Genomic DNA, 14,777 nt, shown 5'->3' with positions numbered 1-14,777 from the left:
ATTCAAACTTAGTTGTTAAAAATATATTAATTAATTTTTTCATCAATCGAATACGTTCTATAAGGTTTAACGCATATTCGATCTTTTCGATAACGGTTCGAGATAGCCAATTATCATAGTTAAACAATTTTTTAAAACAGTTATTTAAACAAGAAAATTTCATTTACGATCCATTCACCCCCTCTAGATTGTAGCCTATCGTCTAAAATAAATTATTATTTCCTTTAGTCTTATTTATATGATGTATTTATTTATATTATTTAGATAAATATATATATATATATATATATATATATATATATATATATATATATATATATATATATATATATATATATATAAAAGGTAAGATGAATAGTTACTCAATGACTCACTTACTATATTGTTCATTATTTATATATGTTAAAAAAATTATTTTAGAATTATAAATAAATAATTTTTTTCCTTTAATCTTATTGATAAGATATATTAACTTTTTCAATTCATTGTATTCTAAAAAAACTTATTCAGGAAAAAATGGATAAATTTTCATTCTGACTCAAATTTTTTTCATTTTGAAAATAAAAACAAATTTTTAATAAATAGGATAAATGTTTTCAAAACAAATTATAAAAACAAATTTTGAATATAAAAACATATTTTAAATATTAAAAATTTTAATAAATAGGATAAAATTTTTCTAAAAACTAACTTTCTAAACAAATAAATTAATCATTGTATTTAAAAAATATTTTATTAATAAATAAGATAAAATGGATAAATGCTCATTCTAGCTTAAGCTGACTCAAACTTTTTTCATATTGAATATAAAAACAAATTTTAATAAATAGGATAAAATGTTTTTAATAAATAGAATAAAATGTTTTTAAAAAAATTTTATAAAAACAATTTTTAATGTATAAACAAATTTTAATAAATAAGATAAAATATTTTTAATAAATAGGATAAAATGTTTTGAAAAACAAATTTTAATAAATAGGATAAAAATTTTAAAACAAACTTTCTAACTAAATAGATTATTCATTGTATTTAAAATATTTTTTAATAAATAGAATAAAATGGATAAATGCTCATTCTGAGTCAAGCTGATTGAAACTTTTTTCATTTTGAATATATAAACACATTTTAATAAACAGGATAAAATGTTTTTTTTTTTAATTCTTAAAACAAATTTTGAATATAAAAACAAATTTTAACAAATAGAGTAAAATGTTTTTTAAAACAAACTTTCTAAATAAATAAATAAATTATTCATTGTATTGATAAGTATTTTTTTCTAATCAATCGGATAAAATGGATAAATGCTCATTCTGACACAAGCTGACTCAAACTTTATTCATTTTGAATATAAAAACAAAATGCAATCAATAGGATAAAATGTTCTTAATAAATAAGATAAAATGTTTTTAAAAACAATTTATAAAAACAAATTTTGAATATAAAAACATATTTTAAATATAATTTTTTTTAATAAATAGGATAAAATGTTTTTAAAAACAAACTTTCTAAATAAATAAATTATTCAATGTATTTAAAAAATATTATTTTTAATAAATAAGATAAAATGGATAAATGCTTATTCTAGCTCAAGCTGACTCAAACTTTTTTTAATATTGAGTATAAATTCTTTTTTTTAATAAATAGGATAAAATGTTTTTAATATAAAAACAAATTTTAATAAATAGAATGTAAAAACAAATTTTTATTAAATTTTCAATATAAAAACAAATTTTAATAAATAGAATAAAATGTTTTTAAAAATAAACTTTCTAAATAAATAAATTATTCATTGTATTTATAAAAAAAATTTCTAATAAATCGGATAAAATGGATAAATGCTCATTCTGACTCAAGCTGACTCAATTTTTTTTCATTTTGAATATAAAACAAATTTTAATAAATAGAATAAAATGTTCTTAATAAATAGGATAAAATGTTTTTAAAAACAAATTTTTAAAATAAATTTTTAAAATAAAAACAATTTTTTATTAAATTTTGAATATAAAAACAAATTTTAATAAATAGAATAAAATGTTTTTAAAAAAAATTTCTAAATAAATAAATTATTCATTGTATTTAAAATATCTGTTTTTAATAAATAGGATAAATGCACATTCTGACTCAAACTTTTTTCATTTTGACTATAAAAACAAATATTACTTACCAAAAAAAAACAAAAGTGGTCACCGTCACTCCACCCACCTGAATATGGATCTCCCTCCCTCTCAAACCCGCCGGCCGCCAAGCTCCCGGTCGTCACCACCAATCTTCCCCAACGAACTCATGGCAGAAGTTCTCTCCCTCCTATCCGTCATATCTCTCATTCAAATGAAATGTGTGAGTAAGTTCTTCAACTCCCTCATTTCCGATCCCACCTTTATGAAAATGCATCTCCGTCGATCCGCTCGAAACTCCGCGGATAGGTTTTATCATAGTAATGATATTACTCTTGATCAATTTGTGATCATTTCACTTGATCTGGGTGCTGAGAGACACGTGGAGTTAATGCCGCCTCGTGGTTTAGAGGAAGTGCCGCTTATTGAGCCGACTATTTGTGTGTTGACGGACTCTCTTTGTTTTTGTCATGATTTCAAACAAACTTGTTTGATTATATGGCAGATGAAGGAGTTTGGGGTTGGAGAGTCTTGGACTCAACTCTAGAATAATTTATCAAAATCTTCAACACATTGGATGCTGGTTGTCGTTGCACAGTTATCAGTGTAAGAATACTTTGGTATTGGCAAACAAGGGAGAGCTGCTAGCTATTATCTATGATTGGGAAAATAACAGAGTAGAGATAGTTACCAATAAAGCGCGATGGGCCTTTTTGCAAGGATTATGTTGAAAATTTGGTTTTTGTTCGTTGAAAGTAAGTTTTCGTTTGAAGATTTACTTTACTTGATTGAATTTATACCAGTATGTGTGTGTTGTATAATTTACTATGTGATTGTTTTCTTATGATGAATTTGATTTGATTGTTGAATGGTTACTGATTGAATGGATTTGTTTTTTTTATGTTTATTATAGGCTAGAAGATGCATTTTCTTTAGAGTTGAGTAGCTAGGAGATGCATCTCCCATGAATATATTCATCCTCTATTGGATATTCTTTATTGGGTCTGTCATGAAAACATTTTCAACAAAGCTTAAGCATGAAATAATCCTCATTTTGGAAAGTAATACATTATTTAAATTTGAAAAGAACTTGATCACCAATCACAACCATTAATCAAACACACAACATTATAACATTGGACCACTTCCATTCATGTTATAATGATTCATACACCTAATGCAATGAAACTATATGCATGTGGTACCAATCATGGGATTCACCCATCTCAGCGATCCACCATCATCAAGGATACGACTACCTCCATCGCTAATTCCACACAATGGGAATTAGTGACCGTTGATCCATCTCCATCGGAATACAACCACCATATGATTAAGAAATGCATGCATCATCTATCACATGCTAATCACCACTTCAATCATATGAACAACATTATCATAATTCAATTTGTCACACAGTGCAAACGATAATAACACCTTTCACAATCGTGTACCAAGTACAACAAACTAACATAACAACAGGGGATTTACAACATCACCACACCACATACAACACATCCATCGCAATTCGTCATTTCGAGAAATACCGGGTTTATAAAATAAAAATGAGCTACTGCTCTTTGGGTTATTTAAATAGGTAGAAAATAAAATTATCGACTCAACATCCAAAACGGCACCCAAAACGGACTTACGGTTCAAAAGATATGAGTTTTATAAAAATAATTATTTTTAAAAAACATACAACGGTAATCGGTTACCCTAATCCCAGTAACCGGTTAACGTATCTCACGTAACCCAGAGTTCTGTTTTTAATAGAGGTAATCGGTTACTCCCCTTTCAGTAACTGGTTACTGCCTCCCAGACAACAACTATTACCTTTCCAAACAGTGGTAATCGGTTACACCAATCTCAGTAACCGATTACTTCGTACCTGCAGCCCCAAAAACCAGTTTTTACAACAACTTAAGCTCCCTAAACACCACCCAATCGAACCATTACGATTGTACACGAAAAACAGAGCCAATTTACAAGTAATACATGTTATATCATCAATCAAACAACACATCCAACATCATCAATCATCACAAACATTTATTTACACATAATCTATCAAATTGGAACTTAATGTTCAAAACCCCAACCTAGAATCCATTTCTCTATCGAATCAATAGCATACAATATCAATCATATCATCTACAACCCGATAATAGAGGTTAATTGGAAGAGTCCCCCTTTACCTTAGAGTTTGAGATCCTTGAAAGCTCTATTCCTCTTCTTCTCCTCTTTCGCACTTTCACGTTCTCTACCTTCTCTCTACTTTGTCCTTCTCCTCCCTTTTTGGCTTTCTATTTCTTTTTCACAAATTTCCTTTATTTTATGAAAATGAATTAATAGTTAGTATGGTCTATATCACTTAACACCCCTTCTCTGCTAACAACACCACAAGCCCAATAACACTCGTCCCCATAATTCTTTCAATTTTTTTTTTGATTTAATCACCGACTAAGTTAGTAAATCAAAATAATTAAATTAAAAATTTAGTTAAATTAATTTACGAAATTACGGATGTTACAAACATTAAAATTTCTAATTTTAAAATAATTTCTAATTTTAAAATAGTTTCTAATTTTAAAATAATTTCTAATTTTAAAATAATTTCTAAAAAAAAATATTAAAATTTCTAATTTTAAAATAATTTCTAATTTTAAAATAATTTCTAATTTTAAAATAATTTCTAGTTTTAAAATAATTTCTAATTTTAAAATAATTTCTAATTTTAAAATAATTTCTAATTTTAAAATAATTTCTAATTTTAAAATAATTTCTAATTTTAAAATAATTTCTAATTTTAAAATAATTTCTAGTTTTAAAATAATTTCTAATTTTAAAATAATTTCTAATGTTAAAATAATTTCTAAAAAAAATATTAAAATTTCTAATTTTAAAATAATTAAATTATAATTTTTTTAATTTTATTTATAACTTTATTACAAATCTATTGAATAATTAATGCTTACTATATATATTTATTTTCTAAATACAAATTTATTGAATAATTTTATGTCACTCTAGTGTACGCTATTTTTATGTTCTAAATTCACTATAAAAAGAAAAACAAAGGTGGTCAGAGGCACAGCAAACACAGTACAACTATCCAATTCTCAATCCATCAAGTCTCTGACTCCGTCAATTCCCTCACGCGAAAATGGATCTCCCTCCCTCTCAAACGCGTCGTCCGCCCAGCTCGCCATCGTCGCCACCAACCCTCCCCGACGAACTCATGGCGGAAGTTCTCTCCCTCCTTCCCGTCAAATCTCTCATTCAAATGAAATGCGTGAGTAAGTTCTTCAACGCCCTCATTTCCGATCCCACCTTTATCAAAATGCATCTCCGTCGATCCGCTCGAAACCCTCAACTCACACTCGTCTCTGGAAATTCCGTAGCAGATTTCCGTTTCGTCACTCTCCCTATCAACAGTTTTCTCGACAATCCTCTTATCACCATTCCGGAGAAGCCTTTCCATCCATTGTTGGATACTGTTCATTACTGGTTGGTTGGTTCTTGTAACGGATTGCTCTGCTTTGCTCATTATGATAGTTTCACTGGTAGCTATAGAGATTGCTGGCTCAATTTCTATAATCCAGCTACAAATACTTTATCTAAGAAATTAGGCCATTTTAAGGATTATTGCAAGAATCGTTATTTCTTCTCTAGATATGCATTTGGTTATGATAGTTTAACTGATAATTATAAAGTTGTCGCTTTACGAGTGATTGGTGGTGACACTGAAACTGAAACTCAATTGAGAACAGAGGTGAGAGTTTTTAGTGTGGCTGATAATGTTTGGAGAGATATTCAAGATTTTCCTGTTGGTCCTCTCCGGTTAACTCTTCCGAGTGAGAATCATGGTGTTTATTTGAATGGCAATCTTAATTGGCTGGCGCTACGGAATTGTTACTCCGCGGATAGGTTTTATCATAGTAATGATATTACTCTTGATCAATTTGTTATCATTTCGCTTGATCTGGGTGCTGAGAGACACGTGGAGTTAATGCCTCCGCAGGGTTTGGAGGAAGTGCCGCTTATTGAGCCGACTATTTCTGTGTTGATGGACTCTCTTTGTTTTTGTAATGATTTCAAACAAACTTGTTTGATTATATGGCAGATGAAGGTGTTTGGGGTTGGAGAGTCTTGGACTCAACTCTATAGAATTAATTATCAAAATCTTCAACACATTGGATGTTGGTTGCCGTTGCACATTTCTCAGGATAAGAATACTTTGGTATTGGCAAACAAGCGAGACTTGCTAGCTATTATCTATGATTGGGCAAATAACAGAGTAGAGATAGTTACCAATAAACCACGATGGGCCTTTTGCAAGGATTATGTTGAAAGTTTGGTTTTTATTCGTTGAAAGTAAGTTTCTATTTGAAAAATATTTATGTTAATATGTGTATGTTGTATAATATAATGTGTGATTGTTTTCTTATGATGATTTTGATTTAATTACCAAATGAATTTGTTTTGTTTTATGTTTGTTATAAGCTAGAAGATGCATTTTCTTTAGAGTGGAGTAGCTAGAACATGTATTTCGCAAGAAGACATTCATCCTCTCTTGAATATTCTTTATTTGGTTGGTCTTGAAAACATTTTAAACAATGCTTAAGCATGAAATAATACTCATTTTGGGAAGTAATACATAATATAAGTTTGAAAAGAACTAGAATGTAACGTAATGAAAGGTTGAAATGGGAAGCAAATTTACGAGATGCACATCAGCAAACTTGAACGGAATTATTATATTTTTAGATATATATTGGTAGATAAGAAGAGTTAAGTTTCAACTTTGATTAAATTACATTTACTTAAACATTTTGTACTGTGGTAAGCTGATTTAATTGAGTGATTTATTTCCCTGCTTAGAACTCTCGTATCTATGTATATTTTAAGAATAAATATATGCTTTGAAGTTAGATATTCTTCTTGTTCCAATTCGACATCCATGCTAATGCCACCATCATTATTTTATTTCTTTACTTGATAATGATATTTGTATAGAATCTAATTTTTTGTATTATAACCTGGTGTCACCCATGGCATCTTGATTGAAGCTAATATTTTGTTTTTCAACAAAGATAAATAGCTTTAATTTGAGATCTATCCATTCATTTATTTTACTTTGTACTTTCGTTCTATTTTCCTGTTTTTATTTTTCACTCTCGTTTAACTGGAGTCGTTTTGAATTATAGATCGACAACCCCAAATTCAAGCACATCTGGTGCTATTGATAGAACGTGGTGGAGTGCTTGCAAGAAAAAGGATGAGGCTTAATGGAACTATGGATAATTTCATCTATTACAATACTCATTTTATTGAACACATTATGGCCTTCTGATGTTGAACTTTAGGTTTCTTCGGAAACATATGCAGTGTAGTAACTTTCTGCTTTATAATTTGCTGGTTTTTGATAAAACAATTTTACATGTTCTGAGAGACTGTAACATAAGCAGACAGGTATGGTTGAGGATAGTTGACAAAAATCACTGGGCTATTTTCTTTAGACTGCAATTTCAAGAGTAGATGGATTTCAACATGACATCAGCAATAACAAGAGTGGTAATTGAAAATTTGTAAGGCTTTATGGGCTACAACTTGTCACTCGCTTGGTATAGGAGGAACCAAAGAATGTATGTGGATGATTATGTCTTGCCACATAACTTAGCAATAGATATTGAGGATAAGGAGCAGTATTACTTTAGGAGCTTAGAGCTGAACAACAAGATTGCAGCAAGGAACAAGGAGGTGAAGCAAGTTCATTGGAGTCCTGCTAGTGGTGACTGGACAACTTTCAAAACGGATGGCTCGGTAAATTATGCTGGCTTGGCAAGCTGTGGAGGCTTAATGAGGAGGAGTGATGGCACTTGGATTCAGGGATTCCCTAAGATGCCTGGTAATTTTCCTTCTGTAGTAGCTGATCTATGGGGAATCTTTGAAGGCATTAGAATGGTCCAGAGCAAGGGAATCACGAAGGTGGAAATGCAAACTAATTCATAGGAGATCTGTAATGCCTTAGTTCAAGAGAATTTTCAGTTGTTTGGATACTGTGTGAAATAATTTGTTAGAGGATTTAGGACTTGGCCATGTCCATATGTTTTTCTGCATTATTTACTGGTGCTTTAAATTGTATGGGGGTTGCGCTAACTGGATGTTTTTTAGAAGCCCTTTGAATTAATGGTATTGATGTAACTATGAATTAGGATCCACAAGCATAATACAACTCGTACACAATACTTTCGGCCTCTGAAAGATAATTTTGCAATCATTGTTTTTTTTACTTTTCATATTTTACTATTAGAGATTAAGAAGTGCAGACATTGTTTTTTTTACTTTTCATATTTTACTATTAGAGATTAAGAAGTGCAGAGAAAAAGAGGAATTCATATAATGTGAAAGTGAGAGAGGAATTCATATAATGTGAAAGTGAGAGAATGATTTCATTGATTGAAACTGATTACACAGTAGAGAGATGCGTGTCTATAATGGTTGTGTTTCTTTTAAAATTATATAAATTCAGGGACGAAATTTATATAAAGGGACGGACCCACATTATGGGTTATGTAGGCTGTGTCTATAATGGTTGTGTTTGGGTTATGTAGGCTGGTGCCCCCACTTACATCCCACTTACATGTGTAGCAGTAATACTTGCGAAAAAAAGTTATGTAGGCTGTGTCTATATTTACGAAAAAAAGTTTTGACACAACAACACAATACAAGCTTATATCATTGTTTCACCCAACATCTTTATTCATTCTAATTAACTTATTTTCTCTTTATATCATAATAATAATTTAAGAATATTATTATTAGGATATAATTTAAAATTTTAAAATCATAAGATATCAATCTAATTTTAATTAAATTTGTAGCACTCAAAAAAACATACTATATATTATATAAAATTATCTATAATACTATTAATTATCATGACAATTGTAATTGTTTATAACAATCTCTTACCGTAAATATTATGAGGAAAAAATGAAATATATTATGACTAGAAAAATGTATCTTAAATCTATTTGGTTTGAAGTTGATACAGTTGGATTTTATTTTTGTTGGATAAATTTTCTTTTGGTTTTACATGCACAGTTAGGTCAAGTTTCACACTCTTTCCAACTCAAATTATTATTCTTTTAATAATTGAAGTTCATTTAGACAAAACAGGTTTTGTTTACAAAAATATTATTTGTTGGTATACAATTGTATTGGGTTTCTTCAGTGGAATGTGATCTTTAGGTTATTTTGATTGAATTCTATGAGCACTTTGGTTTAGATTCTGAATCTTTCGTTAAATCATTAGAGATCTTACCTTTGTTTTCCACTGCTGCCGCCTGCCAATCATTATGGTTTTCTTGCTTCATTGTACAATGTGACTATTCAGCTTAACAAAGTTATATGATTTAAAGGTTTGATGTATATGTTTAACTGCTTTCAAAGATCACACACTATCCCCTTCTTGCATTGGCAAAATGGCTGTACATAAATATGCTTTCTTATCATGGTTTCACAAGGTGCACAATATAAAATATGTTGATTTTGAGTTATAAATTCTGCAATTTGCTGCAGCTTGGCCCAAAGGAAGAATATGTTGAAAAGCCTCATTTCATTGGGTTTGTATTTGCTTATGGTTTATGGTTGGTTTATTTCGTGTTTTGTTGGGTTTTGCATAATAAAACGATTCATGTTCTCTGATACTACTATTTGTGGTATAGATTCGGTTCATATGTTTGTTGTTTACCGGAGTTTAATGGTGTATGTGTATAATGAAATTTTAGAAAGTAAGCTGATGTACTTCTCAACTTTGTAAAGTATTTACTTAAGTACGGAATAATATGCAGTCTTATTCTAAGACATGCTTTCACTTTTCTTTTACTACGAAATAAAATACTATACCAGCATATGAACGTTATAGAAGAATGTGCCGTCACATAAACAACAATATAATAGCTGCTTTGTAGCAGATAGCTACTTATATATCTGGTCGCCTTGCAAGCATACATGTTTTCTTTCATATTCCACAATTTTATCATGTAGTAAGTTCTAATTTTTTTACTTTATGAAAAGGACTAATCATAATAATTTGTTTATTATAATGTCACTGTAACTTAGGTTTTCTTTTTCATTTAATTTTATGCTAATTAGTTAAGAGTAATCATAATGTATGATCTAAATATAAATAAAAAAATATGTTTATTTTTGTAAAATAATAAACCATTTTGGTTAAATAATTGTTTTTCTTTCTTTTCATTCTTATTACATTTTGGAAACAAATGCGCGTAGTATATCAGTAATCGTGCAAACACAAGGGTATACCATTATCTGTGTGAATGCACGGGTAACACACCAGTACGTACGAACTCATAGGTCATTATATTTTTTATATAATTACAAAAATAAAAAGAATATATGAATCAAAATGCGAGAAAAATGAATAGTCTTTAAATTATTTTGAAAATTACTTTTAATTTATGATACAAATTTTTTCACAATCTATCCATTCATTTATTTTACTTTGTACTTTCGTTCTATTTTCCTGTTTTTATTTTTCATTCTCTTGTTTAACTGGAGTCGTTTTGAATTATAGATCGACAAGCGCAAATTCAAGCACATCTGGTGCTATTGATAGAACATGGTGGAGTGCTTGGAAGAAAAAGGATGAGACTTAATGGAACTATGGATAATTTTATCTGTTACAATACTCATTTTATTGAACACATTATGGCCTTCTGATGTTGAACTTTAGGTTTCTTCAGAAACATATGCAGTGTAGCAACTTTGTGCTTTATAATTCTGCTGGTTTTTGATGAAACAATTTTACATGTTCGGAGAGACTGTAACATAAGCAGACAGGTATGGTTAAGAATAGTTGACAAAAATCACTGGGCTATTTTCTTGAGACTTCAATTTCAAGAGTAGATGGATTTCAACATGACATCATCAATAGACAATAGCAAGACTGGTAATTGAAAATCTGTAAGGCTTTATGGGCTACAACTTCTCACTCGCTTGGTATTGGAGGAACCAAAGAATGTATGTGGATGATTATGTCATGTCACATAACTTAGCAAAAGATATTGAGGATAAGAAGCAGTATTACTTTATGAAAATTCTAGTTACACACGCTCGATGTCTTACTGGATGTTATGGCATCCACAATTATACAACACAGATAATAATAACAAAACAACATAAAACAATAAGGAACACACAGAATTGTTTACCCATTTCGGTTCAAACAACCTACTCTGTGGGCTACCAAGCCAGGGAGGGAATCCAATATAAGAAGAATTAATTCGGAGTTAAACTCCCCCGTTAACTCCGCCGTTTACAACTCCTCACTTAAGACCTACCCAATGCAATTCCAACCTATTTCTAGACCTGAGTATCTCCACTCACTCCCCCTCAATCACAGCAGTGATTACACATAAACATAAACAATTACACAGAGAAGACACTCTTCAAAAACACACCTTGATCGGCTTAAAAGCTTCAATCAAGAGACACACACTCGTGCTTAAAAGCTTAGAGTGAAAATAAACACACACAACCTATTCCATCACAATCATCAATGACAATTGCTTGGATCACACGAGACAGCTACATAATTATAGTTCTTCATAATACATAATCTTCTGTCTGCGTTCCAAACTAGGATTGCAGTCTTTTTATATGCGGCCTTGGGCTTTTTTAGAAACAAATTAGGGTTAACCAAGTTAACCTAATTTACACGCCATCTGGTTGTTACCAAATGTGGTGTCAACAGGATCTTCTGGACGAATTATTCAGCACACAATAAAAGGTTTCATAAACTGGTAATTGAGATAAATCAGGAAACACATTTAATAAAAAATAACAGCTCCTGCTGTCACACACGGATGTCATGACATCGGTCATGAAATTCACTACAGAACATGTATTAGCTTCACACATATGCAACCTGCATAACACAATATCAACCAGGTATGTTTTACCACTAATGCAGCCAACATGAGAACACCTTCAATCTTCCCCTTTTGCAAATTTTTGGCTAAAACAACCTGTCACACCATACCAGAGAAATACTTGCAGCAGACAAAAAGCAACTAAAACACAATCAAGGCAAGCTAATACAGAACAGTAAGCATACATCACCAGTATGCACACAGTGCTTAGACAAACCAGAAACAGAGCCACAAGAGCAGCACAAGCACAAACAAATTAACACAAGAATAAGCAAATTAGAATTGTTGATCACACACAACTACCATTCTTGTTGTTCTGGGGTGACATGCATTACTTGGCTGCTCCTATCTTGTGAAGCATTACATACTTGATGCTCAGCTTACTTGTAGTTATCTTCTCTTTCAGGGGACAGCTGTTTACCTGCTTGGCTGTGATCACTTGACAGACTTTGTTGTCTGTTACTTCCATCTCAGTTTGAGCTTCATATGTTCTTCCCAAGAATTTATTAATTACAGACGGAGAGAATGATACACACTTACCTCTCACAAACACCTTTCTGTAGTCTACACTCCTGCTGTTGCCACAATCTTCAGATAGGTTCACCACAAATTCTTTGACCAGTTTCTCATAACATTTGGGAAGATTGCAAACAGTCTTTAATAGTCCAGCTTTTTTAATTAGCTCTAAGACCTCCTTGTTCTCAATAGCATTTGGAGCCAATTCCCTTTCAACAGGCAATCTCTTTTGGAGTACATACTTCCACCTGCTGGAACTAGAGGCATAGTGGAATGACACACTACCAATGGGAACTTTAGGAATACTAGCAGCAAGCTTGCTGGTTGTAGGCTTCTTCCTTGATGGGATGTCAGGGACATTCACTTCAACATCAGACTCAGGTTCAACAATTTCCCATTCCTTTCTTTTTTTTGGAATGACCTTGCTCTAAGATTTTGATGGACCAACCCCTGTACTCTTGGTTACAACTTTACTCTTGATAGGACCAGCATAAGTACGCTTCTTCCTAACAGTGTATTTGGCAGTGCTATTCACTTGTGTGCTCTTCTTAGGTGATCTTTGGACAATAGTTTTGCCTTTTCTTCTTGTCATTAGCATGTTGGCTACACTAGGATTCAAGGAGGTAAGCAATTCGTTGTCAGAGTACTCATCTAAGTCTACCACATTAGTATCAGTTTCAGTATTGGCCTTAGGGTGCTCATTATCTTTGATGTCATTGACATCCTCAGTAACATTGGTATTCTTAGCAATCCCTTGTCCATCCTTGTTGAACTCCTCTTCAGCTAGGTCACTATCAATGGTGTGAACAACTTCAATACCAGCCTTACTTGATGATTTTCCATCAGAATACGAGTAACAATCATGGTAATTGCGCTATCGACATATTTGGATCCTTCTTTAGTAAGTTCCTCCAAGGTAGCAGATGAAGAGGGTTTGGTGCCCTTGTTGTGAATACCCTCCTTGGGCGGTTTTGCATGTGTCGTTTTAGGCTGTGGCCTTAACTTCGTCACTGCTAATCGTCCTTAAAGGGACAACCTTAAGAATCCTATTAGCGTTAGAGGACTCTTCCGGTGTTGCCGAGTCCAATAAGGGAGATCCATCACTTGATTGCTGAGAAATTCAGAAACTTTTTGAGACAGAAACTGTGTCACGCCCGTGAGAACAATTCGATTAGTGCAACCTTAGTAAGTAGCGAGAAGAACTAATAGGAAAGTTTGCCATTTTCAGAATACTAGGAGATCGAGGGAGCTTTATATGCATACTGAGTGAGGGAAATTTAAAATTGTGGATTTTTACAAATCCCAAAAAATATTCCCCCACGTAGGTTAATTGCAATAATATGTTTTGGTAACAAATACCTAACATACCCTTTTTCTTCACAATGTCTTTAGATGTTGTTGCAACAATCTCTGTGACATTACTTTTAGATAGACTTTTAGGATCGTTGCTCACATTTGACTTTTCTAGTTTTCTTTCCCGATCTATAATGTCTATCACAAGGCTTACTCTTTCTTCTAGCAGAAATCTATTGATACTTCTGTACTCCCTTACTTTTGCACACAATTTCTCATTCATTAAACAGGTCTCAGTAAAACTAGTAGATAGTTCACTTATGGTGAGATCCCCAACATATGATTCTTCATCAGATTCATCAGATTCTTGACGGTAAACTTTTAATTCTTCTCTGATTATGGAGTAGTCAGAGGGGTAGACAGGTGTGTTAGGCTTCCATAGACAGCAATTATCCTTAGACCTAAATCCCTTCATGACTTCCTCATTTGCTTCATTAGTGATGATGCACTCCTCTTTGGTGAACCTGACATTGAATCCTTCATCACACAGCTGACTGATGCTTATAAGGTTTGCAGCCAATTCTTGTACAAGTAGAACATTATTTAGATTAGGGATACCCTGCCCTTCTGTCTTCCCAACACCTTTGACTTCTCTTATTTCTCCATCACCCAGAGTCACATAATTGTTTCCTTCCAATTTGAGGTCTACTAGAGAGTTCTTCCTCCAAGTCATATGATTTGAGCAACCACTGTCAAGGTACCAATCTTCTTTTGCAGGCATCCTTAGAGAAGTGTGTGCTACCAGAGCAACATTCTTAGCTGCCCATCGCTGCTTTCTGTTGCAGGTATTATATTCAGGTTTGGCTTGATGAGTTTGGTCTGGATATCCAAA

At 31.7% G+C, this 14,777-nt stretch overlaps 2 protein-coding genes across 2 annotated transcripts; both read left to right on the top strand.

Annotated features, from left to right (window-relative positions):
- Positions 1-2,208: 2,208 nt before the first annotated feature.
- Positions 2,209-2,661, top strand: LOC131613968 (uncharacterized). Its single transcript, XM_058885604.1, has one exon. It carries the CDS (start codon positions 2,209-2,211, stop codon positions 2,659-2,661), a length of 453 nt encoding a protein of 150 aa, XP_058741587.1.
- Positions 2,662-5,217: 2,556 nt separating this feature from the next.
- Positions 5,218-8,365, top strand: LOC131611719 (F-box/kelch-repeat protein At3g23880-like). The gene is made up of 2 exons (XM_058883621.1): positions 5,218-6,491; positions 7,325-8,365. Exon 1 carries the CDS (start codon positions 5,281-5,283, stop codon positions 6,487-6,489), a length of 1,209 nt encoding a protein of 402 aa, XP_058739604.1. The 5' UTR covers positions 5,218-5,280; the 3' UTR covers positions 6,490-6,491; positions 7,325-8,365.
- The last annotated feature ends 6,412 nt before the right edge of the window (positions 8,366-14,777 follow it).

This window comes from Vicia villosa, linkage group LG6, assembly GCF_029867415.1.
Source record: "Vicia villosa cultivar HV-30 ecotype Madison, WI linkage group LG6, Vvil1.0, whole genome shotgun sequence".
Classification (NCBI taxonomy): Eukaryota; Viridiplantae; Streptophyta; class Magnoliopsida; order Fabales; family Fabaceae; genus Vicia; species Vicia villosa.
The sequence above is the reverse complement of the archived record's forward strand: the minus strand, read 5'-3'. Positions and strand labels throughout refer to the sequence as shown.

Bases quoted from the DNA above. Each gene is read 5' to 3' on its own strand.
- LOC131613968 (XM_058885604.1), top strand. From the start codon at position 2,209: ATGGATCTCCCTCCCTCTCAAACCCGCCGGCCGCCAAGCTCCCGGTCG.
- LOC131611719 (XM_058883621.1), top strand. From the start codon at position 5,281: ATGGATCTCCCTCCCTCTCAAACGCGTCGTCCGCCCAGCTCGCCATCG.